The sequence below is a fragment of the Narcine bancroftii genome, chromosome 12 (genome assembly GCF_036971445.1).
Source record: "Narcine bancroftii isolate sNarBan1 chromosome 12, sNarBan1.hap1, whole genome shotgun sequence".
Lineage (NCBI taxonomy): Eukaryota > Metazoa > Chordata > Chondrichthyes > Torpediniformes > Narcinidae > Narcine > Narcine bancroftii.
The window spans coordinates 79,283,562-79,307,283 of NC_091480.1; the positions used below are offsets into that span (position 1 = coordinate 79,283,562).

General features: G+C 41.5%; 1 protein-coding gene across 2 annotated transcripts in view; it reads right to left on the reverse strand.

Annotated features, from left to right (window-relative positions):
• Window positions 1-977: 977 nt before the first annotated feature.
• Window positions 978-23,722, reverse strand: part of LOC138747628 (transformer-2 protein homolog alpha-like) — a 29,908-nt gene continuing 7,163 nt past the window's right edge. Inside the window, exons 2-8 of one of the 2 annotated variants that reach the window (XM_069907028.1) lie at window positions 21,204-21,355; window positions 13,955-14,126; window positions 10,257-10,445; window positions 7,251-7,366; window positions 7,079-7,147; window positions 1,455-1,516; window positions 978-1,365 (exon numbers count right to left, since the gene is read on the reverse strand). In XM_069907028.1, the coding sequence (XP_069763129.1) occupies window positions 1,355-1,365; window positions 1,455-1,516; window positions 7,079-7,147; window positions 7,251-7,366; window positions 10,257-10,445; window positions 13,955-14,126; window positions 21,204-21,355 (771 nt within the window). In that variant the 3' untranslated portion in view covers window positions 978-1,354. The remainder of the gene's footprint in view (window positions 1,366-1,454; window positions 1,517-7,078; window positions 7,148-7,250; window positions 7,367-10,256; window positions 10,446-13,954; window positions 14,127-21,203; window positions 21,356-23,722) is intronic. The other variant, XM_069907029.1, reaches the window with a different exon arrangement.

Consider the following 23,722-nt stretch of genomic DNA (forward strand, 5'->3'; position numbering starts at 1 on the left):
TTCCTCTGTGGCCGCTGAGGACAGAGGGTGGTGAATCTGTGGAATTTTTGCCACAGGCAGTTGTGGAGGCCAGGTCATTGGGTGTAGTTAAGACAGAAATTGATAGGTTCTTGATTAAGAAAGGCTATGGGGAGAAGATCAGGCAGTGGGACTGAGTGAGAAAATTGATCAGCTCATGATTAAGTGGCGGGCAGTCTCGACGCACAGAATAGCCTATTTCTGCTCCTTTATCTTATTGGTCTTATAATGGGATTTAAACCAGTGTTTGGATGAATAATCGAGGATTAACAGCTATTCCAGGAATTTAACCACTACACATTTTAAAATCTATTATATTTAAACAGCTATACAACTTGACAGTGTTAAGTAAAAATATTGGAGGAATTCAGATCTCGCAGGAGGTAAAGATGTATATAAAACCAACGTTTCAGGCCTGAGCCCCTGCAAAAAGCAGGCAGGCGCCTGAATAAAAAGAAAGGATGCATAGGCCAGCAGTTGATAATTGAGCATGCATAGGAAAGGTGAAAAATGAGATGGGAGGCACTGTGAATGCAAAGCTGGAGTAAAGTGGAGAGGGAGATGGACTAATAGAAACCAGAGAAATCAATGTTAATGCCATCTGGTTGGAGGGTACCAAGACAGGATATGGGGTGTTGTTCCTCCATTTTGCGGGTGGTCTCAGTGTGGCAGTGCATGAGACCATGGACAGAATTGGGCAGAGAATTAAAATGGGTGACCACTGGGGGATCCCTGCTATTGCAGCAGACAAGAGTAAAGATACTCATCAAATCTATAATCCCAGTCTGGGTCCAATCTCTCTGATATAGAAGAGGCCACAACGGGAGCATCAGATGCAGTAGATAACCGCTGTAGATTCAAAAGTGAGGTGTTGCTTCACTTGGTAGGATTGCCCAGGTCCATGAATGGTTGCAAGTACATTTCATGATAACTTCAGAATAAAGATATTAGGTCCCACACTATGTCCAAGAGATTTATTGCAGATCACTGCTTCTTCACAGTAGCTTTATAATATTCTTTTCTTATAAAGCACTGCATAATCAAACAATTTGTGCACAAAAATACAAGACACTATCATATCCAAAAGTAATTTGAGAACATACCAGAAATATTTTTGTAATAATGATTTAATGCAACACATACAATATGTAGAATCCCATTTAAAAAGAGACTCCTCCTTGCAATATATATGCAAAACTATTTCATGAAGCACCAAAAACCTTAGTTACATTGATTAGTGCAATGCCCAGGAATTCACATCTTAGTTTAAAAAAAAAATCCCTGTAGGTTGAAAAACTTTCCATCTATTTAAACTGGCAGGAAGTACTCTGCATGATCAGTATTGACCTGTAGAAAGAGAACACATCCCTTCAAAATCAGATTAAGAAAAAAATGTTCTGAAAGATGAGAACGAAACTTCATCCCTTAACACTTACGTGGGGTGTAAGAACGAGATCGAGATCGGTATCTGCTGTAACAGGGTGAAGGTGAACATTTTCTAGGTGAAAAAAAATCCAGAATATAACCAGGAAGCTGAATATTAGCATAGAATCTCAACTTGCAAACATCAAGTAGGTTGGGTAGTAAAAAAAAATCCCCCTACAATGTTTGCCTAAAAATTACAGGAGATATCCAGTAGCTACTATTATAATACAATTATTTAGGACCATAGAAGACTACAGCACAGCAAACAGGCCATTCAGCCCATCTAGAATGTACCAAACAATTTTTCCAACATAGACCCATCAATCTGCACCAGATCATCCTCCATACCCTCGCATCCACGTACCTATCCAAATTTCTCAAATTGCCACTTCTGGTGGCAGCTCGTTTTACACTCTCACCATCCTCTGAGTGAAGTCCCCCCCCAATATTTAAATATTTCACGCTTAACTCGTGTTCTCTCATTGTTTCATCCAATCTTGGTGGAAAAAAACCTGCTTCCATTTATCCAATCTATATCCTTCAAATTTCCCTTCATTCTCTGATGGTCCAGGGAATAAAGCCCTAACCTATCAACCTTTCCCTGTAATTCAAGTCATCCCAGCAACATTCTTACAAATTTTCTCTGCACTTTTTCAATCTTATCAAGATCTTTCCTGTAGTTAGGTGATCAAAATTGCACTCAGTACTCTAAATTTGGCCGGTCTTATACAACTTCAACATGATATCCCAATTCTTGTATTCAGTTCTTTGATTTAAGGCCAATTTAGCAAAAACTCCCATTACAACTTTATCTATCTGTGAGGCATCTTTTAAGGAAATGTGTACCATATTTTTACACATATAATGCACACATTATGTGATATTTTACCAACAAGATTACCCACTGCACATTATATGCGTGTGCACGGTATTCAAGAACTTTTCTACATGTTGAATAAAAAAGTGAACTTAATTGACCAGTTCTAATAGTTCTAAATTATACTTTGTTTTAAATCACTAATTTAAACTAACCATTTAACATCTTAAAATCACAAGTTAAAAATAAAAAGCTGGACATGTCAAAGTTAAAAACAAACCAATTAACCTATAAACCGCTGTATATTCTTGGAGGGCTGGAGGAAACCAGAGCACACCAGGAGGAAACCCACACATTTTCGTGAATTCATCCTCTCAAGCACATCTTTCTCTTTCCTCCATTCGCGAATGAATGATTTGCCAACCTCAAACTCTCTTCCCAATTTCTTCTGTGCTGGTAACAACTTTCAGTTTGAAATTAGTGGTGTGAGATTTGCATTTGACTCCTTGCATTGTGAAATCAACCGGCACTCCAGATCTCAAAAGTAGCACTAAATGCAAGGGCCTTTTATACCAATTCGGCTAGATTGAATACAGGTGATAGCTATATAGACTGATAATGTTATCAACACACTGAAAGAACGCGCACAATTTAAAGCGAGCGTAGGACTGCAATAGCGGCACTGAAAGAACGCGCACAATTTAAAGCGAGCGTAGGACTGCAATAGCGGCACTGAAAGAACGCGCACAATTTAAAGCGAGTCTGAGAATTGGGTACATACAAAATGTCAAAATTCTGATCTTGGGAATATCTCTTTGGCTTGAGTGTCATGGTATTCTGAGAAACAGGATACTCTGGCTAGGGCACTGTATCTATCAATGTTAATTACCCTGACCACTCCCTGAGGGAGATTAACAAAATAAGATTTCTTTTAAAGAACAGTTTTTAAAATCATGACAGAATTAAAATCCTGCTCAACTCTGAAGCCTGTCTTGGATCTATTTAAAGCTTGTTCATGTGTTGCAGGAAGATATTATCGATATAATGGCCAATTAACATCTCTGGGGGAAGGTTGAATGGTGGAAGATTAACTGTGGCAGACACTGGGACTATGGGAATGTGTTTTGTCTCATGTCCCAATTAAATGCATTTGGAATTTAGAATACTACACACATGCGATATATGCTTGTGCGCTATATGAATTTTATTTCCCCACACAATTTATGATTTTCTGCGCATTATACGAATGAAAATACGGTATCTTTATTCTTAGATTCCTGTTCTCCTACAGCTGCCTACTGTTTAGCAAGTCCTACCCTGGTTTATCCTCCAAAAGTGCAACACCTCACACTTGTCCACATTAAATTCCATCTGCATTTTGCAGCCCATTTTTCTATCTGGCTTAGATCTTGCTACAAGATTTGAAAATCTTTCCCATTGTCCACTACACTCCAATCTTAGTGTCATCTCCAAATTTGATGAGGAAATTTACCACATTATCCAGATCAATTATAAAGATGAAAATATAATGGACCCAGGATTAACTGAGGCACATCACTAGTTCCAGGCCTCCAGAGAGGCAATCATCTACCACCATTCTGTCTTCTCCCGCAAAGCCAATGTCTAATCGAATTTACTATCTCATCCTGGATGCCAAGCGAATGAATCTTCTTGACCAAACTCCCATGCTACGTCAGAATCTTACTTAAGTCCATATAGACAATATCCACCCCATCCTTCAAATTTCCAGGTAAACTCTGCATAAATCTCTACAAAACTGGTTAAACACAACCCATCACGTACAAAGCCATGTTGACCATCTGCAATCCTTATCCAAGAATATAGTCTCTTGATCGTCCTGATAATTTACCCACTCCTGATGTCAGCCTCACTGGTCTATAATTACCTGGATTATTCTTAGAGCCTTTTTTAAACATTAGAACATTAGCTTTCCTCTAATCCTCTGGCACTTCACCAGTGGCTATGTTTTAAATACCTCTGCAAAGGCCTCTGTAAATTATATACTAGCCTCTCTCAAGGTCCAATGGGATATCTTAATAGGCCCTAGTGATATTTGCCTCAAGGCAGCAAGCACCTCCACCTCTAATTTGTATGCTGCTTTGCCTCACCTTTGCAGACTTTTTAGAAATGTCCATCTCCCAAGTAAATACAGATGCAAAAATATTCATTCAAAATCTCCCCATCTCTTTTTGCTCCACGCATAGATGGCCATACTGGTCTTCAAAAGGACTAAATCTGCCATGATGATTTTCCTGACTAGCAATGCCACCTTTTATTCCTCCCTCTCTATTGTACAAAACAGAACTCCGGAACACTGAGTTGACAGTCCTGTCCATCCTGCAACAAAGTATCACTAATAACTACAATGTCATAATTCCATGTGCTGGTCCATGCTCTAAGATTGTCCACCTTTCCTATGATACTCCTTTAATTGAAATAGACACAACTCAGATCTTTATTTGTCTTTGTCTGCAGGACTAATTACATCTTTTTCTACAACCATTCCACCATCTTCTCTGGTACTCTTTTTTCCATCCCTCTATAGGCTAGCTTAAAGCCCCCAGAGCAGAACTAGCCATCCCTCCCACAAGAATATTGATCCTTAAAAAAAAAGAGAAGCAATCCCATTCATAACCTATCAAATATAGTGAATGCAAATTACAGATAACTTTAAGTTCTGGGTGTGCAATGTCAATCTGAAAGCAAATGTCCACTGAGCTATTGTGGTTTATTTTACAGGTACATTATAGATACAGTAGTCCTCCCACCCCCCACCCTCTTATCCACAGGGGATATGCTCCAAGACCCCTCACAGATAATACCAAACCCTATATATACACACAGTTTTTTCCTATACATACCTATGATAAAGTTTAATTTATAAATTAGGTGCAATAAGAGATTAACAATAACTAATAATAGGTGCGACAGCAAAACTAGCACCAATTTCTTTTTCCTTTTTCAATCTCACAGATTGAAGATTCGTTCTTATCACAGATCTTAGCAAAGTCAGCATATGATTTTTTTTTCTTTCCTTATTCAACTGAGAACTTTCACATTTTCACTTAAAGGAAGCACTTTACGGCTTCTCTTTGGCACATCTGAATTGCCAGCATTATTACTCTTGAGCTTTGGGGCTATTATTAAGTAAAATAAGAGTTACTTAAAGCCACAGGTAAAATTGATAGTAGATTTAAGACAATCTGTCCTTTCTGTGGTGGTGGAAACTGCCTACCATCTCTTGTGGACATGTAAAAAAAACGGATGAGAAAGAGATTGGAGGTTTTTGAGTAATTGAGGGAAAGAAAAGACAGTTGCTTGATTCCTCACCGCAGATTTTTTAAAAATCCCCTGGAAGAAAGTGAAAAAGTTACTCAAGGTGCTCTTAGGAGGAGAGTGGAAAGCTGCTGGTCTGCAGCCATCAGAGATACTAGAGGCAATAGCCACTTATCTCTCTAGGATTGTATCTCTAAAGTATAATCTTATCAAAAATATGACAAGATTAAATAGAACCTCCCAGAACCAAAGGTCTTAGACCACAGAAAGCCTCAGCTGGCCAGAAAAAAAACTTTAGAAGAAAAATAAATTAAGGACCAATGCCCAGGTCTTTAGAAATATTGTTTTTCAAATAAAGTTTTTTTTTTAAATTATAAAAGTTAAATGAACACATGCACTGCAATATCACAATTGTCGATCTGATAACCGAGATGGCTACAAAGTGACTAATGAGAGGGTAGCGAAAACAATGTGGATATACTGGACAAAGGGATATTCACGTCCCGGGCAGGATGGCACAAGATTTCATCACGCTACTCAGAATGGCGTGCAATTTAAAACTTATGAATTGTTTATTTCTGGAATTTTCCATTTAATATTTTCAGACCATGGGTAACTGAAACTGCAGAAAGTGAAACAGCGGATAAGGGGGAAAGTATTTGGAAGTCTAAATTAGTACAGTTTATTTGAAATTGTATGGCAAACATAATTAGCTCAAGTTGAGTTTAAGTTTGGTTTTGAAACAAGATACATTACAGATGGATCTTTGAATTCCAAAGTGAAAAACATAGATGACGAGGGAAATCTGTCAGTATTAGAGCACAAAATTTAAGGAAGAAAGGGCTTTGGTGGAACTGCAAGGTTTGAGAAAGATCAAGGTATATAAAGGCATGAAAAAAGAAATTAAAATACAGCTAAGCTGGAGGCCATAAGTAAAAATAGGTCATAAGCCACATTTACATGGAGGCAAACCATTGTAGGGTACTTCACAAGTTTTCAAACATGTACAAGGTATATTAGGATAGATGATCAAAAATGTGAATTAAAGTAGACTCACCTTAATCTTAAAGAAGAAAAGAGAACAAATATAAAAGCAAATGTGGTGGTTCAAAATAGGCACTAGAATTTAGGATAAACTGAAATTTGTGGTCTGCATAGCAATGGAATTCAAGTTTGGGAGTGATAAAGGCATGGATATTTAGGCAAAATCCAATTAAAATTCAACAGTCCAAATAATCCATCTTCAAGATTTTGATATATTAAGTTACCAAACTCCAACTGGATAAATACTCCATGGCGATTTACCAAATGAGTGGAAGATTGGGCATCAAGTCAGTATTAGGAGAAGGCCTGAGGGAAGTCATCAACTGCATGACAGAGGTTTAAGGGCATTTTTGAGCTGGAGAGATTTAGTAAGGCAGATGGGTTTATCAAGATAAATTCAACAATATAGCAAAGAGGACCACAGAATGAATGATTAATGATGATTGTATTGAATGTACAATCAAAATGAAGTATTACCTGTAGTTGAAATCTCGATCATAATATCTATCACTGTAAGAGTCACGGTAATGAGACGAACGAACAGTGCTGTGACATGTCAAAACACAAGAGCATACATCTAGTTAATCACTATAAAAGTAATGTACAACTAAAATGTTATATTTATGCATATAAAAAAGATTGAGCTCACGTCGTTGGTCTGCCCATATAGATTCCTGGAGTTGGAGTGTGGGGTCGTTTTGTAATGGAATAATCAACTCTAATGCGTCGGCCATCAAGTTCCATCCCATTAGCACGCTCCTTTGCCTATTGAGACCAAACAACATTTCAATGATGCTGTGTGCACTTTTCAAAAAATCTTAAGGATTGCAATTGATGTAACAAGACCTGACTAATTTACAGTATACAATTTTAGGTCTATTTGGGATGCCACTTTGTAACAGCAGAAAAATTACAAAAGTACTGGCACTCTTCTTTGATCTGATGCATCCATAATGGGAACAAATGCACCACTATCACTTGCAGAATAAAAAAATATGGGATGTTTTGTTAATTTACTTGGAATTGGCATAACATTCATGCAATAGAATTTCACCATTCAAATTCTGAACACTAAGTGACATTCTGAGCAATTGAAAAATGAGAAATGTCAAATAGTCTGGATGGAATTGGTCCTGAAGCCAGTATGAAGATCATGTACATACATGGAAATGCAGAGGTTGGCAAACAGAAAAAGTTACTTGAACATATTACATACAGCAGGCCATCAAAACAGCTGCAATTCCTTAATTTCCATGGATACGCATGCTTGATAATCAACCAAAACAAAAATAGCATATGAAATTATGTTACACATTCTGGCAATGGAATAAATAATGAATTCTCTTATTTCATTTTTGTTTAGCATGACTAGAAAGTGTGCAGAATCTTAATATTTGCTTGTAAACCCGATTACATTTCTGAATTTGAAGTCTTAATAGCAGGATTGAAACATTGTAGCCCTTTCTCTACTGTTTAGGACGTGCCAAAAATCCTCCTTTTGCTGATTTCACTAGAATCACCATTGATTTTTTTTTTTCATTGCTAGTCATTTAAAAAGCATGGATTTACTGATCTAAAAATCTAAATAAGGGACGAAAATGAAGAGATTAAACATAGATATTTACAATGCTCTTAGGCTTGAACAGACCCCAAGATGGGTTAAATATCAAAATACAGGTGAAACAAGAAAACCTGTAGTCACTGATGGTACTAAATCACAAGAGTGCTGGACATCAGTTCCAGTGTTCATATGAAGCAAAGATGTATAATCAACATTTCAGACCTGACACCTTCAAAATATGAGCCGTTCTTTGCTTCAAATCCTCTCTTCCTTGACTTACAAATTTTCCATGTTATCCTAAAGTTGTACTTGTCTCGTACAAAAGAATTAAAATGTGATAGTTGTTCCAATTAGATTGTGATTTATCTAATTCAGTGGTGCTTATTTTCCTTACTTTTATCTCTAAGCAACATTTTATTTAAATAACCTTAGTTAAGCAACATTTCCCAAATACAAATTTTAAAGGATGTGAAGCACAAGGAAAACAAATTAAAAACAGCCTCATACTCAAAACCAAATGGAATTCATGGAACAGAGTGTCCAAACGATCTCAATTTCTGACAAGAGAAAAGCCATATAATGTCATGAAAGATGTCACCCAGCTTACTTTTGCATTGCAGCACTGATTTGATGTGCATTTTCTCCAGCTGAGTCTTTCAATATATTGAGCAATTACAAATAAATAAAAAGATCCATTCCCATCCAGATGCTCCACTTCAGCAATCCAAGTTCTCTGCTAATAAAATTAGTACCCTGAGATAATCTGCTGCCATTTCCAGTACGGAAACAGGCCATATCGGCCCTTCTCGTCCGCACCGATTTACGTGAAACTCCACTAGTTCCACCTACCCACTCCCATGCCCATAACCCTCCAATCCCCTCACATGTACTCATCTAGCCTCCTCTTGACAGAATTGACCCTGCCGCAACTACTACTTCCGCTAGATCATTCCACTCAGCCACCACTCTCTGAGTGAAGAAGCATCCTCTTCTATTACTCCTGAAGTTTGCCCCCTAACCTTTAAATTATGACCCCCTGTTCCAATCTCCCCTACTCTCAGGGAAAAAAGCCTCTTCACATCTACTCTATCTATTCCCTTCATAATTTTAAATACCTCTATCAAATCCCCTCTCAACCTTCTATTCATTGAAGCGTAAAGTCCCAATCCACTCAATCTTTCTAAGTATTCAAGATACTGCAATCCAGGCAACATTTTTGTAAACCTTCTTTGCACCCTCTCTACCTTATTTATATCCTTCTTATAATTATGGAGGCCAGAACCGCACACAATATTCCAAACTTGGCCTCACCAATTCCTTTTCTAAGGAAGGGTTCATTGTTTCATTCAAGTTTATGCATTCTTGCCCAACCTTGTAAAAATAAACCCAGTTTGTTTTTATTATGGTTGCAACCAAACTAGGTCGTTTTATTCTACTTGCACACAGGTAGACTGCATATTTAAAAGCTGCAAATGTTAAACAATCTTCCTCCAAAGTTTTATTTTGCTTCCACAACCAATACAATTCTGAATGCAATACCCAAAATACACTGTACTTCATTCAACCCCAGTATCTGCAGGTTTGCTTGTTCATGTTTGTACTCTGACAATAAATCGGAAATCAACTCGATTGATCAACTTATATACAAAAAATGATCCAGTCATTTGGGATTCTTTCAAGGAAAGACAAGCAACAATTAGGATCTTGAAAGGGTGGACAAAAGCAGGATAAAGTCCATGGCTCTCCAATATAGCTATTCCTAAAAACTTGAGGTAACCCAAAAACAATGTTTATGAAAATATAATTTTGAAGTAGAGAAAGAGGAGGAAGTTTTCACATTTTAACAAACAAATTGGTTTAGCTCAAGGTCATGCCACATGATGGAAATCTATTGTTACAGTTTATGATTTTGCAAGGTTATCAAATTTTGTAGCTGATGGAGTTACCCTATTGTTAGTACAATAGGAATCAATTTGTGTGGGACCTTCACTTAGAACTGTTTAAAGTTACAAATTTTGTATTTCACATATTGGAATAACAGCAAAGAAATGCTTTTATTTTTCAATGAGAACTACATCTGCCAAGTAAACATACTTCTTTAGAGTCTTCAACATTTTCAAAGTAGACAAATGCAAATCCTCTTGATCTTCCTGTTCGCTGGTCATAAACAACATTGATCCCTGCAAGGGATCCATATCGAGAAAACAATTCATGCAGCTCCCGGTCAGTGGTGCACAAGCTCAGGCCAAACACTCCAAGACAATTATTAGGATTTGGGTTGGTCTGGAGAGAAAAATCAACACAGAAGCTCAATAGTAACATTCATTTTTTTTGTATCAAAGGAACATTGAGATCTTTATTGAAACATTTATTCGGTTTCCTGCATGAATAGTAGGGAAATAATCTTTGCAAAACTGAAACTTGGTATCAATGATCATAAGAAAAATCTCCACAAACTCCAAAGGTCATTTAGGATTCCACAGGGAGGTTTTCCGATTGATTCTGGACATCGATGTTTAATCTGTTCAATGTCATGTGCACAAGTATAAATGCAAAATTCTTACTGCAACGAAACAATGCAAGATACTCCTACTACAGTAGTAAAATATTAAATTACCACAAATGTAAGGCAAAAAATGAACTTTCAGTTGAGCAGACAGATCTTCTGGTGGTGCTTGGCTAGTTTATGGTTAGGATAGTGGAGACTGGAGAGCCTGATAACTGTGGATAAAAACGGTTCTTGAACCTGGAGAAGTTGGTCTTCAAGCTTTTGTACCTTCTGCCTGAAGGGAATAGCAAGAAGAGACTGTGACCAGGGTGATAAGGTCCTTGATGATGTTGGCAGTGATTTTTTGAGGCAGCAACCTACATGCTTTCAATATACTGGAGGTCAGATGGCTGGACAAAGGATTCAATAAAGGTTGAATGTGGTTATAAAACAAATTAAAAGAATAAATTTAATGCTTTACATTAATCCAAAATACCCCTCCAGTTAGTTTGTTTTAAGTAAACATTTTCACAACTACCATAGAACGCAACAAGACAAAGGCCATTCGGCCCTTCTAGTCTGTGCCGACCATTATTCCTCTAGTCCCATTGACCTGCACCCATTCTGTAATCCTCCAGATCTCTCCCATCCATGTATCTATCCAATCTATTTTTAAAACTCAAGATTGAGCCCGCATTCACATCAGATGGCAGCCCATTCCACACTCCCACCACTCTGAATGAAGAACTTTCCTCTAATGTTCCCCCTAAATCTTCTCCTTTCATCTTAAAATTATGACCACTTGTATTTATCTTCCCCAATCTGTGTTAAAAGCCTACTCGCATACACTCTCTCTATACCTCTCAATCTTGTGAACTATCAAATCTCCCCTCATTCTTCTTCGCTCCATGGAATAAAGTCCTAATCTGTTTAGTCTTTCCCTGTAAATCAACTCCTGAAGACACATCCACATCCTAGTAAATCTTGTCTGTACTCTTTCAATCTTATGGATATCCTTCCCAGTTAGGTGACCTGAACCATACACAATATTCCAAATTTGGCCTCACCAATGTCTTAAACAACTTCAACGTAACATCCCAACTCCTATTCTCAATACTTTTGATTTATAAAAGCTAAGATGCCAAAAGCTTTCTTTACAATCCTGTCTACCTGACACCACCTTCAGGGAATATTGTATCTGTATTCCCAGATCGCTCTGCTTCTCCACACTCCTCAATGCCCTATCATTTACTGTCTATGTCCTACCTTGGTTTGCCCTTCCAAAAAAAAGTAGGTAGAGCAGGGGGCTAAGAGCACAGCCCTGTGGTGCTCTGGAACTGATGGAGATTGTGGAGAAGTTCTTACCAATCTTCAATGATTGTGATTCAATGTAATGCAGCCTTAATCTCTTAGGCTTGTTTCCTTTCTTTCCTTATGCACTATGCCAGTTTTCTGAGTAAATACTGTTTAAGATCTCCCCCATTACTTGAGGGTCCACACATAGTTGACCACTCTGATCCTGTAGGGGACCAAATTTGTTCCTTACTATCCTTTTCTCTGAATATACTTGTAGAACTTGTAGAAACCCTTCGTGTTTACCTTCACATTATCTGCCAAAGCAACCTAGTCTTCTTTTTGCCTTCCTAATTTCCTTCTTGAGTATTTTCTTGCATTTTCTGTACTCTTCAAGTACCTCATTAGCTCCTTGTTGCCTATACTTGCCATACACCTCCTTTTTCTTCGTAACCTGATCTTTAATATCCTTGAAAACCAAGGTTCCCTTTACCTGTCAACTTTGCCTTTAATCCTAACAGGAACATGCCTTTGAAGGCCATCCATTGACTTAACACATCCTCGCTTATCCCAATCTACTCTTCCTAGATCTTTTCTCATTTCCTCAAAATGTGCCTTCCTCCAATTTAGAATCCCAACACGAGGACCAGATTTATCCTTTTCCATAATCAACTTGAAGTTAATGACATTATGGTCACTGGACCCAAAATGTTCGTCTACACATACATCTGTTACATGACCTGTCTTGTTCCCTAACAAGAGATCGAGTACTGTATCCTCTCTCGTTCATACCTATATATTGATTTAGAAAACTTTCCTGAACACATTTCACAAACTCTAAGCCATCCAGCCCTTTCACAGTATGGGAGTCCCAGTCAATATTTGGAAAGTTAAAATCTCCTACTATCACAACCTTCTGCTTCTTACATTAGTCTGCAATCTCTCTACAGATTTGCTCCTCTGATTGTTGGGCAGTCTATAATACAACCCTATCAGTGTGGTCTTACTTTCCTGTTCCTCAGCTCCAGCAATATGGCCTCTGGAGACAAACCCTCCTGGCTGTCCTGACTTCACACAGCTTAGATATTTTCCAATTAGCAATACCACTCCTCCCCCTTTATCACATCTGAAGTAACAAAACCCCAGAACATTAAGCTGCCAGTCTTGTCCCTCCTGCAACTAAGTCTCACTAATAGCAATAATGCCGTAATCCCACGTGTCAATCCATGCTCCAAGATGGTCATCCTTTCTAACAATACTCCTTGAATTAAAATAAATACTCCTGAGAAAATTTCTATCACATACAAACCTTTTGATTTCTGTCCTTGCATGCAGTCCTTGCATGACCTTCATGCTCCTCCTTCTTTCTAATTGCACTAACTTTCTGGTTCCACTCCCCCTGCAAATCTAGTTTAAATCCATTGGGACAAGACTAACAAAACCTACCCACAATATTAATCTCCTTCCAGTTCAGATGCAATCTGTCCTGTTGGTAAAGATCCCACCTTCCCGGAAATAGAGTCCAGTGATCTAGAAAACTGAAGCCCTCTCACCTCGTGACCCCAGCCACGTGTTAAGCTGCCTTATCCTATTTCTAAACTATCTAGCATGTGGCATAGGAAGCAATCCTGAGATCACTATTAAAAAAATGTCATCAGTTAAATTAGTAAATTCTGTAGACAGAGGCACATGAAAATGGCCTAAGCCCTGCATTTTGCATCTGTGACATTTCCTCCACTTGGAGGAAAGGAAGTGCAAGGCTATTAGATTTAGAAAAAGTTCAATCACATCTCCTCTACATACAAACTTTAGTTCATTCAATATGATTCAATTTTAGATGGATGATCTCATGAATTTTACCTTCTTCTCAATAGACCCAAATTACATGGTCAGGGTCAAATGAATTTAAAATGTTGTTACTCTATGAAACCATAATGGCAAATAATAGAAGAGCAAGGTTTCTTGGCATTTTATTTTTATTCTTAAATACACAAAAATAATCTACACTGACCCGGTTTCCAATTTGACGTCTCCTGCTGGATATGGTGGAGTGACTGCTGCTTCTTCGACGCCTATACACAGGTGAGTAAGATCGGTTCCTGGAACGTCTCCTGTACGATCGAGTATGTGATCTGGATCGTGAATAATACTTTGAGCGACGATAATGACGACGGGAACAAGACCTATGAAAACAGAACTGCAATTGATGAATACTTCTTTCAGAGATCATATATATTCTTGATTTAATTCAGATAGACCTCCACATTAAAACTGCAATTTCATGTATGTCAGAAATTATAATCACAGTAGGACATCTTAAGGTTCTGAATGCATTTTTTTTACTCAATGGAGTAACTCAAGTTAAACATCTCCACGTTTAGCCCAAGACAATTTCCTTTCACGAAAAACTTGTGTTGAAATCCCATAAATACCTCACCAAATAAATGCATAAACATCAGAACCACAATAGGAACAAGTTAAACAAAAATGTGGAATCTCCTACCATTAGAGGAGGTAAACTATAAACACAAATTTTAAAAGTAAGCTAACTAAGCAGAAATGAGAAGGGAATAGAAGGATGTGGTGAAATTAGCTGGTAGAGGTTTAAGTAGAACATAAATGCTGCCATGGATTGTTTGGACCAGTGGTTCTCAACCTTTTTCTTTCCACTCACATACCACTTTAAGTAATCCCTATGCCATCGGTGCTCTGCGATTAGTAAGGGATTGCTGAAGATGGAATGTGAGTGGGCAGGTTGAGAATCACTGCTGGAGACCCATTTGATAGTGAAATATTTTGCTTGAGCAAAATAGTCATAGGTACAGTTAAATAATCCTTTATCAGGACATCTAAAATCCGGAAGCTCCAAAAACCAGCATTTTTTCCTGGTGCAAGTACAGTGGATGGAGGGAGGGAGGGAAGGAGGGCCGGCAGCAGCGCGACTCGGGCCGGCAGCAGCGCGACTCGGGCCGGCAGCAGCGCGACTCGGGCCGGCAGCAGCGCGACTCGGGCCGGCAGCAGCGCGACTCGGGCCGGCAGCAGCGCGACTCGGGCCGGCAGCAGCGCGACTCGGGCCGGCAGCAGCGCGACTCGGGCCGGCAGCAGCGCGACTCGGGCCGGCAGCAGCGCGACTCGGGCCGGCAGCAGCGCGACTCGGGCCGGCAGCAGCGCGACTCGGGCCGGCAGCAGCGCGACTCGGGCCGGCAGCAGCGCGACTCGGGCCGGCAGCAGCGCGACTCGGGCCGGCAGCAGCGCGACTCGGGCCGGCAGCAGCGCGACTCGGGCCGGCAGCAGCGCGACTCGGGCCGGCAGCAGCGCGACTCGGGCCGGCAGCAGCGCGACTCGGGCCGGCAGCAGCGCGACTCGGGCCGGCAGCAGCGCGACTCGGGCCGGCAGCAGCGCGACTCGGGCCGGCAGCAGCGCGACTCGGGCCGGCAGCAGCGCGACTCGGGCCGGCAGCAGCGCGACTCGGGCCGGCAGCAGCGCGACTCGGGCCGGCAGCAGCGCGACTCGGGCCGGCAGCAGCGCGACTCGGGCCGGCAGCAGCGCGACTCGGGCCGGCAGCAGCGCGACTCGGGCCGGCAGCAGCGCGACTCGGGCCGGCAGCAGCGCGACTCGGGCCGGCAGCAGCGCGACTCGGGCCGGCAGCAGCGCGACTCGGGCCGGCAGCAGCGCGACTCGGGCCGGCAGCAGCGCGACTCGGGCCGGCAGCAGCGCGACTCGGGCCGGCAGCAGCGCGACTCGGGCCGGCAGCAGCGCGACTCGGGCCGGCAGCAGCGCGACTCGGGCCGGCAGCAGCGCGACTCGGGCCGGCAGCAGCGCGACTCGGGCCGGCAGCAGCGCGACTCGGGCCGGCAGCAGCGCGACTCGGGCCGGCAGCAGCGCGACTCGGGCCGGCAGCAGCGCGACTCGGGCCGGCAGCAGCGCGACTCGGGCCGGCAGCAGCGCGACTCGGGCCGGCAGCAGCGCGACTCGGGCCGGCAGCAGCGCGACTCGGGCCGGCAGCAGCGCGACTCGGGCCGGCAGCAGCGCGACTCGGGCCGGCAGCAGCGCGACTCGGGCCGGCAGCAGCGCGACTCGGGCCGGCAGCAGCGCGACTCGGGCCGGCAGCAGCGCGACTCGGGCCGGCAGCAGCGCGACTCGGGCCGGCAGCAGCGCGACTCGGGCCGGCAGCAGCGCGACTCGGGCCGGCAGCAGCGCGACTCGGGCCGGCAGCAGCGCGACTCGGGCCGGCAGCAGCGCGACTCGGGCCGGCAGCAGCGCGACTCGGGCCGGCAGCAGCGCGACTCGGGCCGGCAGCAGCGCGACTCGGGCCGGCAGCAGCGCGACTCGGGCCGGCAGCAGCGCGACTCGGGCCGGCAGCAGCGCGACTCGGGCCGGCAGCAGCGCGACTCGGGCCGGCAGCAGCGCGACTCGGGCCGGCAGCAGCGCGACTCGGGCCGGCAGCAGCGCGACTCGGGCCGGCAGCAGCGCGACTCGGGCCGGCAGCAGCGCGACTCGGGCCGGCAGCAGCGCGACTCGGGCCGGCAGCAGCGCGACTCGGGCCGGCAGCAGCGCGACTCGGGCCGGCAGGAAGGTGGTGGATATGGCCGCATAATTCGGCTGGTCTTAAATTTGGGGCAGCTGGCTTTTGTTCTGAAATCTGAAAAAATCCTAAATTCGGAACACACTGCCCCATCAAGGGTTCCGGATAAACAATTGTGGTTCTTTCCACCAACATACCACCTTAAGCAACCCCTTACTAATCACAGAGAACCCATGGCATAAGGAATATTTAAAGTGGTATGACTACCCCACATCTCCATCGGACACACAAAACTCAAAACGGTCAACCAATTTACCTATCTCGGCTGCACCATTTCATCAGATGCAAGGTTCGACAACGAGATAGACAACAGACTCGCCAAGGCAAATAGCGCCTTTGGAAGACTACACAAAAGAGTCTGGAAAAACAACCAACTGTAAAACCTCACAAAGATAAGCGTATACAGAGCCGTTGTCATACCCACACTCCTGTTTGGCTCTGAATCATGGGTCCTCTACCGGCATCACCTACGGCTCCTAGAACGCTTCCACCAGCGTTGTCTCCGCTCCATCCTCAACATTCATTGGAGCGACTTCATCCCTAACATCGAAGTACTCGAGATGGCAGAGGCCGACAGCATCGAATCCACGCTGCTGAAGATCCAACTGCGCTGGGTAGGTCACGTCTCCAGAATGGAGGACCATTGCCTTCCCAAGATCGTGTTATATGGCGAGCTCTCCACTGGCCACCGTGACAGAGGTGCACCAAAGAAGAGGTACAAGGACTGCCTAAAGAAATGTCTTGGTGCCTGCCACATTGACCACCGCCAGTGGGCTGATAACGCCTCAAACCGTGCATCTTGGCGCCTCACAGTTCGGCGGGCAGCAACCTCCTTTTAAGAAGACCGCAGAGCCCACCTCACTGACAAAAGACAAAGGAGGAAAAACCCAACACCCAACCCCAACCAACCAATTTTCCCCTGCAACCGCTGCAACCGTGTCTGCCTGTCCCGCATCGGACTTGTCAGCCACAAACGAGCCTGCAGCTGACGTGGACATTACCCCTCCATAAATCTTCGTCCGCAAAGCCAAGCCAAAGAAGAAAGATTATGTGACAATAATGGAATCTTCATCTCTTTTCTACGTCTCTGCAAAATTGGAAATTTAGAAAGTTACAACAAATTGTTTCATTTTAAGAATTGACCCCAAACACTGATCCATTGTTCAGATGTCAAAGTTTTAATAAATTACTGCTGAAGTGCAGCCACTATTGCATTGAAGTATTCTTTCTTCTTCTTCTTCTTCTTCTTTGGCTTGGCGGACGAAGATTTATGGAGGGGTATGTCCATATCTACTGCAGGCTCGTTGGTGACTGACAAGTCCGATGTGGGACAGGCAGGCACGGTTGCAAGGAAAATTGGTTGGCTGGGGTTGGGTTTTTCCTCCTTTGTCTTTTGTCAGTGAGGTGGGCTCTGTGGTCTTCTTAAAAGGAGGTTGCTGCCCGCCGAACTGTGAGGCGCCAAGATGCACAGTTGGAGGCGATATCAGCCCACTGGCGGTGGTCAATGTGGCAGGTACCAAGAGAGGATTAAGAATACAGCAAACACTCAGGTTGTTACAAGACATGAAAGGCCAATTAACCTCTCAGCTATGCCCCTCACTTTACAAGGAGGAACATCTTATCAGCATCCACTATTTCAAATCTGTTCAATCTTCTATTTTTACAAGATCACACAAAACATTTGGGCTTAAGGATGCAGAGAAGTTTCCTGGGATATATCAGTTGTCAGTGGAGTAGGATATAGTCGATAAAATCTAAAGTGAAAAGAAGTGAAATCATTGAGGACCCCTTCCACCATGCACACAGCATTTTTCAGCTGCTCCCGTTGGAGAAGAGATACAGGAATATCAGAGCCAGTACTACCAGGCTGAGGAACAGCTTCTTCTTACAGGCAGTGAGAATGCTGAACGACCAAAGGAACTGTTCACACTAACCATCTGAGATTCTTGTATATACAAAGCATCATTTATTTATTTTTATAAATAAAATTCTTGTCCTGCATACGTATTATTTGTCTGTATGTGTGTTATGTCTGGTCGTATGTCTGGAGAACACAGTGGGCTGAGCACACAGCCCTGAGGTGAGCCAGTGCTCAGCGTGATGGTGCTCAATATTCTGCTACTCTACCAATCGGGACATTAGAAGTCCGTGATCCAATTACAGAGAGGGGTACTGAGTGCCAGCAAGGACAGTTTCTCCACCAGCTTCTGGGGAATGATAGTATTAAACACTGAGCTGAAGTCAATGAACAGCAGCCTGGCGTATGAGGTGTCGTTTCCAGGTGGGTCAGATCAGAGTGAAGCAACAAGGCTATAGCATCATCTGTGGAACAGTTTCTTCTGTTGGCTAATTGAAATGGCTCCAGTGTCTCTGGGACATGTGCTTGGATGCATTCAATCACCAGATGCTTCAAAGCCTTTCATAATGGTGGAGGTTAGTGCTACAGTAATCATTGAGGTGGCTGACTTGAACCCTGCAGGGTTCTTGTTAACTTAACATTCACAAATATCTTCAACATCTCACTCCAGCAGGGCATGGCACTCACCTATTTCAAACAAGCATCAATCTTACCAGTCCCAAGGAGTGTGGCAACCTGCCTAAATGACTATTAACCAGTGCCACTCGCATCAACAGTGATGAAGTGTTTTGAAAGGCTGATGTTGAGGCATATCAGCTCCTGTATGAGCAACGTTCCAATTCACCCATCGTAGCAACAGGTCTATGGCAGATGCCATCTCACTGGTTCTACACTAAGCCCTGGAACACCTGGACAGCAAAGATGCATACATCAGGATGCTCTTTATAAACTACAGTTTGGCATTTAACACCATCATCCCCTCAAAAGTGATCAGCAAAATCCACGACCTGGAACTCACCCAACTGTGTAATTGGATCCTTGATTTCCTCACCTACAGACCACAATCTGTGAGGATAGGCAAGAGCATCAGTACTGGAGAACCACAGGGCTGCGTTCTTAGTTCCCTGCTCTACTTGCTTAACACCTATGACTGTGTGGCTTGGAATGACAATACTATCTACAAATTCGCTGACAATACCATGGGATGAGTCAGCATACAGGAGGGAGATTGAAAAACAGCCAAATCATCAAATCCAAGGAGCTGATTGTTGACTTCGGGATGGGAAAAGCAGATGTGTACAGTCCAGAGATCATTGGGGGAATCAGAAGTTGAGAGGGTGAATTTTAAGTTCTTGAGAGTTACTATCTCTGAGGACCTTTCCTGGACCCAACACACTAAGGGCATTGTGAAGAAAGCATGTCAGCGCCTCCATTTCCTCAGAAATTTACGGAGGTTTGGTATGATGTTGGCAAATTTCAACAGATGTGTGGTGAAAAGTGGGCTGACCAACTGCATCACCAATACCCCTGAGCATAAAGCCTTTCAAAAGGTAGTGAACACAGCCAAGGACATCACAGGCAAACTCCTTTCCACTGTTGAGAATATCTATGGGGAATGCTGATTGAAGAGCAGGATCCACATTAACCAGCACACTCGTTGCTCTTTCTGCTACCATCAGTAAAGAGGTATAGGTGCCACATGACTTGCACCACCAAGTTTAGGAACAGCTGCTATCCCTCCACCATCAGACTCAACAACAAACTCAATCAGGGACTCATTTAAGGGCTCTTCTTTTGCACTTTGTTTTTTCCCTCTGTATTGCACAGTTGTTTACATGTCACATTGTGTACATTTTTTTGCAGCACCAATAAGTGGTAATATTGCCTAGCCCTCAGGATAAAGAATCTCAGGATTTTATATGACGACATGTATGTACTCTGACAATAAATCTGAAATTTGATTGATGAGAAGAAATTTCTTCACCTAGATAACAGTACTTGGAATACTATTCCCACAATGGCTTGCATTAAGTATATCAAAAAAAGAAATCAATAAATGTTTAGTTCCTGGGAATTAAGTAATATGGATTCAGTTTAGTGCATCATTCTACAAAGTAATGGGGAGCAAACAGCCAACTCAAGCCCTCTTCCAAACCGAGTAAAGACCCAAACTAATAATCATTTCTGATTATTTTCTTGTGCCCTAAAAAAGGGCTTCATTAACTAACATACTTTACAATTTACATGCATCTATATGCCAGTTCACTCTGCTTATCTATTACATTTAGAGGCAATTTTCAAGGCTGCTTCCTACAAATTGTGCAATATTTATCTTCACACCGATTCTGCAAGTTGAGTAATTACACAAGGCTGTAGTCTAAAAAAAAATCAAAATTTTAATTCGCGTTCCCAAGGTCAAGCTATTTACTTAAATAGCAAGCATCATTTGTCTCTTCACCTATTCTGATGGAACACAATTTCATACCTTTTGGCAGTCTGAGTAAATATGAATGCTCACGCTACCATTTTGTTTTGCTGCCAATTTGATAATCTTTCAAGTTACTAGACTCAGCCTTCAAGTGCTCTGCTCTGAATCACAAATCAACTATGCACTACATCATGAAAGATATTTTGGAAATTCAAATTTATTATGTACTAAGAAAATCAGTTCTGTATTACAAATGGACACCTGGCAAAAATAATTTTAATAATTGCAAATACCATAAGAATGCAAACTCTGTTACTATTGTTAGGAACATTTACCATATATACACATGTGGAAACACATACCAGTTATTTTGTGATATTTCTACTCACTTTGATCTGGACCTTGACCGAGATCGTGAATACGATGTCCGAGATCCTGACAAGTTTGACCTCCTTGATAGCGAACGGGAAGCAGATCGGCTTTTAGACTTGGCCAATTCAGCTGGGCTCCTACTCTGCGATCTTGATGTTGACCTCCCATCCTAGAGCATCGGGACATTTTATTACCATACAAGCAGCGAGACGAAACTTCAATAATAACCTAAACAGGCAAAATGCCTTATTCTCAGCTATAGCACTTAATTTCACCTCAACCACTTCCCTAATAAAGCACACCCCATTAACCTAGCCAGAATATTAAATAGTCCCTGATATTATTTGTCCATTTTTTTTATTAATCGGTCTGATTATAAAATTTAGCATGCAATTTATACTAGAACTGTAGCATACAGACACAAATATACATTACTTGGCCTAGGTATCTTTCCTCCAGACACCTTCTTTTAAATTTACTTCACTCGTTTTTATTTTTTCTTTTCTTCATTCTTCATTTTTCAGTTTCCTCACACCGAGAATTCTCCACCTTCCAAACCACTTAGTGCCTTACACCGTGCATGCTCTTCTATCTGACCATTCTTCGCTCTCATTTCAGCTTCAAATTTATTTGACTGATCTGCAATACTTGTGTATAGTCATTATCTTGATTATCTTCCATTATTCCACCTTCTTCATGTATATTAACCTTAATGGAAAAAGAATATTCAGCATGATGAGGTATATGGGATCAGATTAAAACTTGTTGTAAACCTTCATTTCCCATCAAAATTTATTCATTCATTTAAGATTTTTTTTCCGAATTGTCTACTGGGACAGGGATAGCCAATTACTGATTTATACAAAGTATTCAAGTTTCGAGGTTTGAGATGGCAAAATCAAGCGCTACAGTGAAATAGATAATTATTTTAATAAATATTACTTAGAAATGCTCTTGTTTAAAAAAATGTACTGCAACCAAAAATTCAGGAGACCCTTATGGATTATCCAAACAGAATTATTTCTATATGGATTCTAATACCAATTAGAGTAGTACATAAACCATTGTGTTTTTACTCAAGACAGATGTTGAAAAAAATTTGGTGTCAGAAGATACTTTAACAGCTCCCTACACTGATTTAAGAGCTCTTCAAGTAGGTTTCCACAGTCTCAATTTGTAATCTTATGCTTAATCTGCATTCGTTTTGAGTCAAGTTTGGCTCAAGTCCTAATTGGATTATTTCATAAATTCTATGCCTTGATCTTTAATGAACAGAAAAGCAATCACAAAAAAGGAACAAAATGCAATGGGTTCAATCTTGTAAAATAAAACTGGTGAGAAGGGACAGGGGTGGGGGACTATAGTTATCAGCATACTTTTGCTTAACATAGTGGGACAAGTCAGGAACTCATCTTTCCAGAAAGTTTGTGACTTTATTGTAACCACATTCTTGATCTTGCTGCAGTAATTCCTCAGAACTCTAAAAGACAGGTTTGCAATAAAACATGACAAAGGACTATCATTAAGAGATCAGCTCTGAATTCATCAATTAGAAAGCAGCAAAGCAATCATGCACTTTATGGAGAAATGGTCCAACATTTACTTTAAATCCATACTCAAAATGGAGTTAGTGATCAGACTGAATACTACAAAAGCAAAGGAGATTTACTCATAAAACAAAGGATTTGACCAAATAAATAATCCATCATCAGGATGGTAAAATATTTTCCATCATCTTGTATTTGTTTCTTATAAATTGTCCTATCTGAACTGATTTGATCTATTACTAGTAAAAAATCATGGAAGTTAACAAGTGAATGAATAATCTCATGTAGTTAATTGAGGTTTATATCTGGTATACAGGTCAATTGTGAGATTGACCTGAATTCAAGCACTGAATTCGAAATATTATTTTGGTCATTCAGAATAGAAGCTCCTTAATTAAGGACTGCTAAGATAGAGCTTGGACACTGAAGTTCAATTTTACTTTAGCCCAAGTCTACTGAATCGAGTGAGTGTATTTCATAAGTAGAAGCACATGTTCAAAATCAGAAACAGATTTTCCAGAGAAATCACAGAAATTAGGTCTATAATTTGGTTACAAGTAGATAAATGTACTTAACCATATAGAGTTTAACATTCATGGTAAGATTTAACCCACTAGTCCAAATGCAGCTACCAGTACAGATTTAACGGACTGAATTACAGAAACTTCTGAAGATGGGAGCTCATCATGGATATCTGAGAAATACATCTTCCTAAACAAAAATGTGGCCCACACTAGCTCAAACTATCAATTCAAAAAAAATATTGCTGACTACATTTTACTCTTCAATAAGTCCCTAAATAAATGTCTCCAATTTATAGCAGTTTTGGATACTGAATTTAGAATAATCAATGAATGCTGTTAATGTTATGAAGAACAGTTCTAACCTTATTTACTAAATACAACTATCCAACAATTTTAAACTTAATGATTGTTGATTACACTGATTTCTACAAGTGATAGAGGTTGCATATGAAAATGGGTTGAATG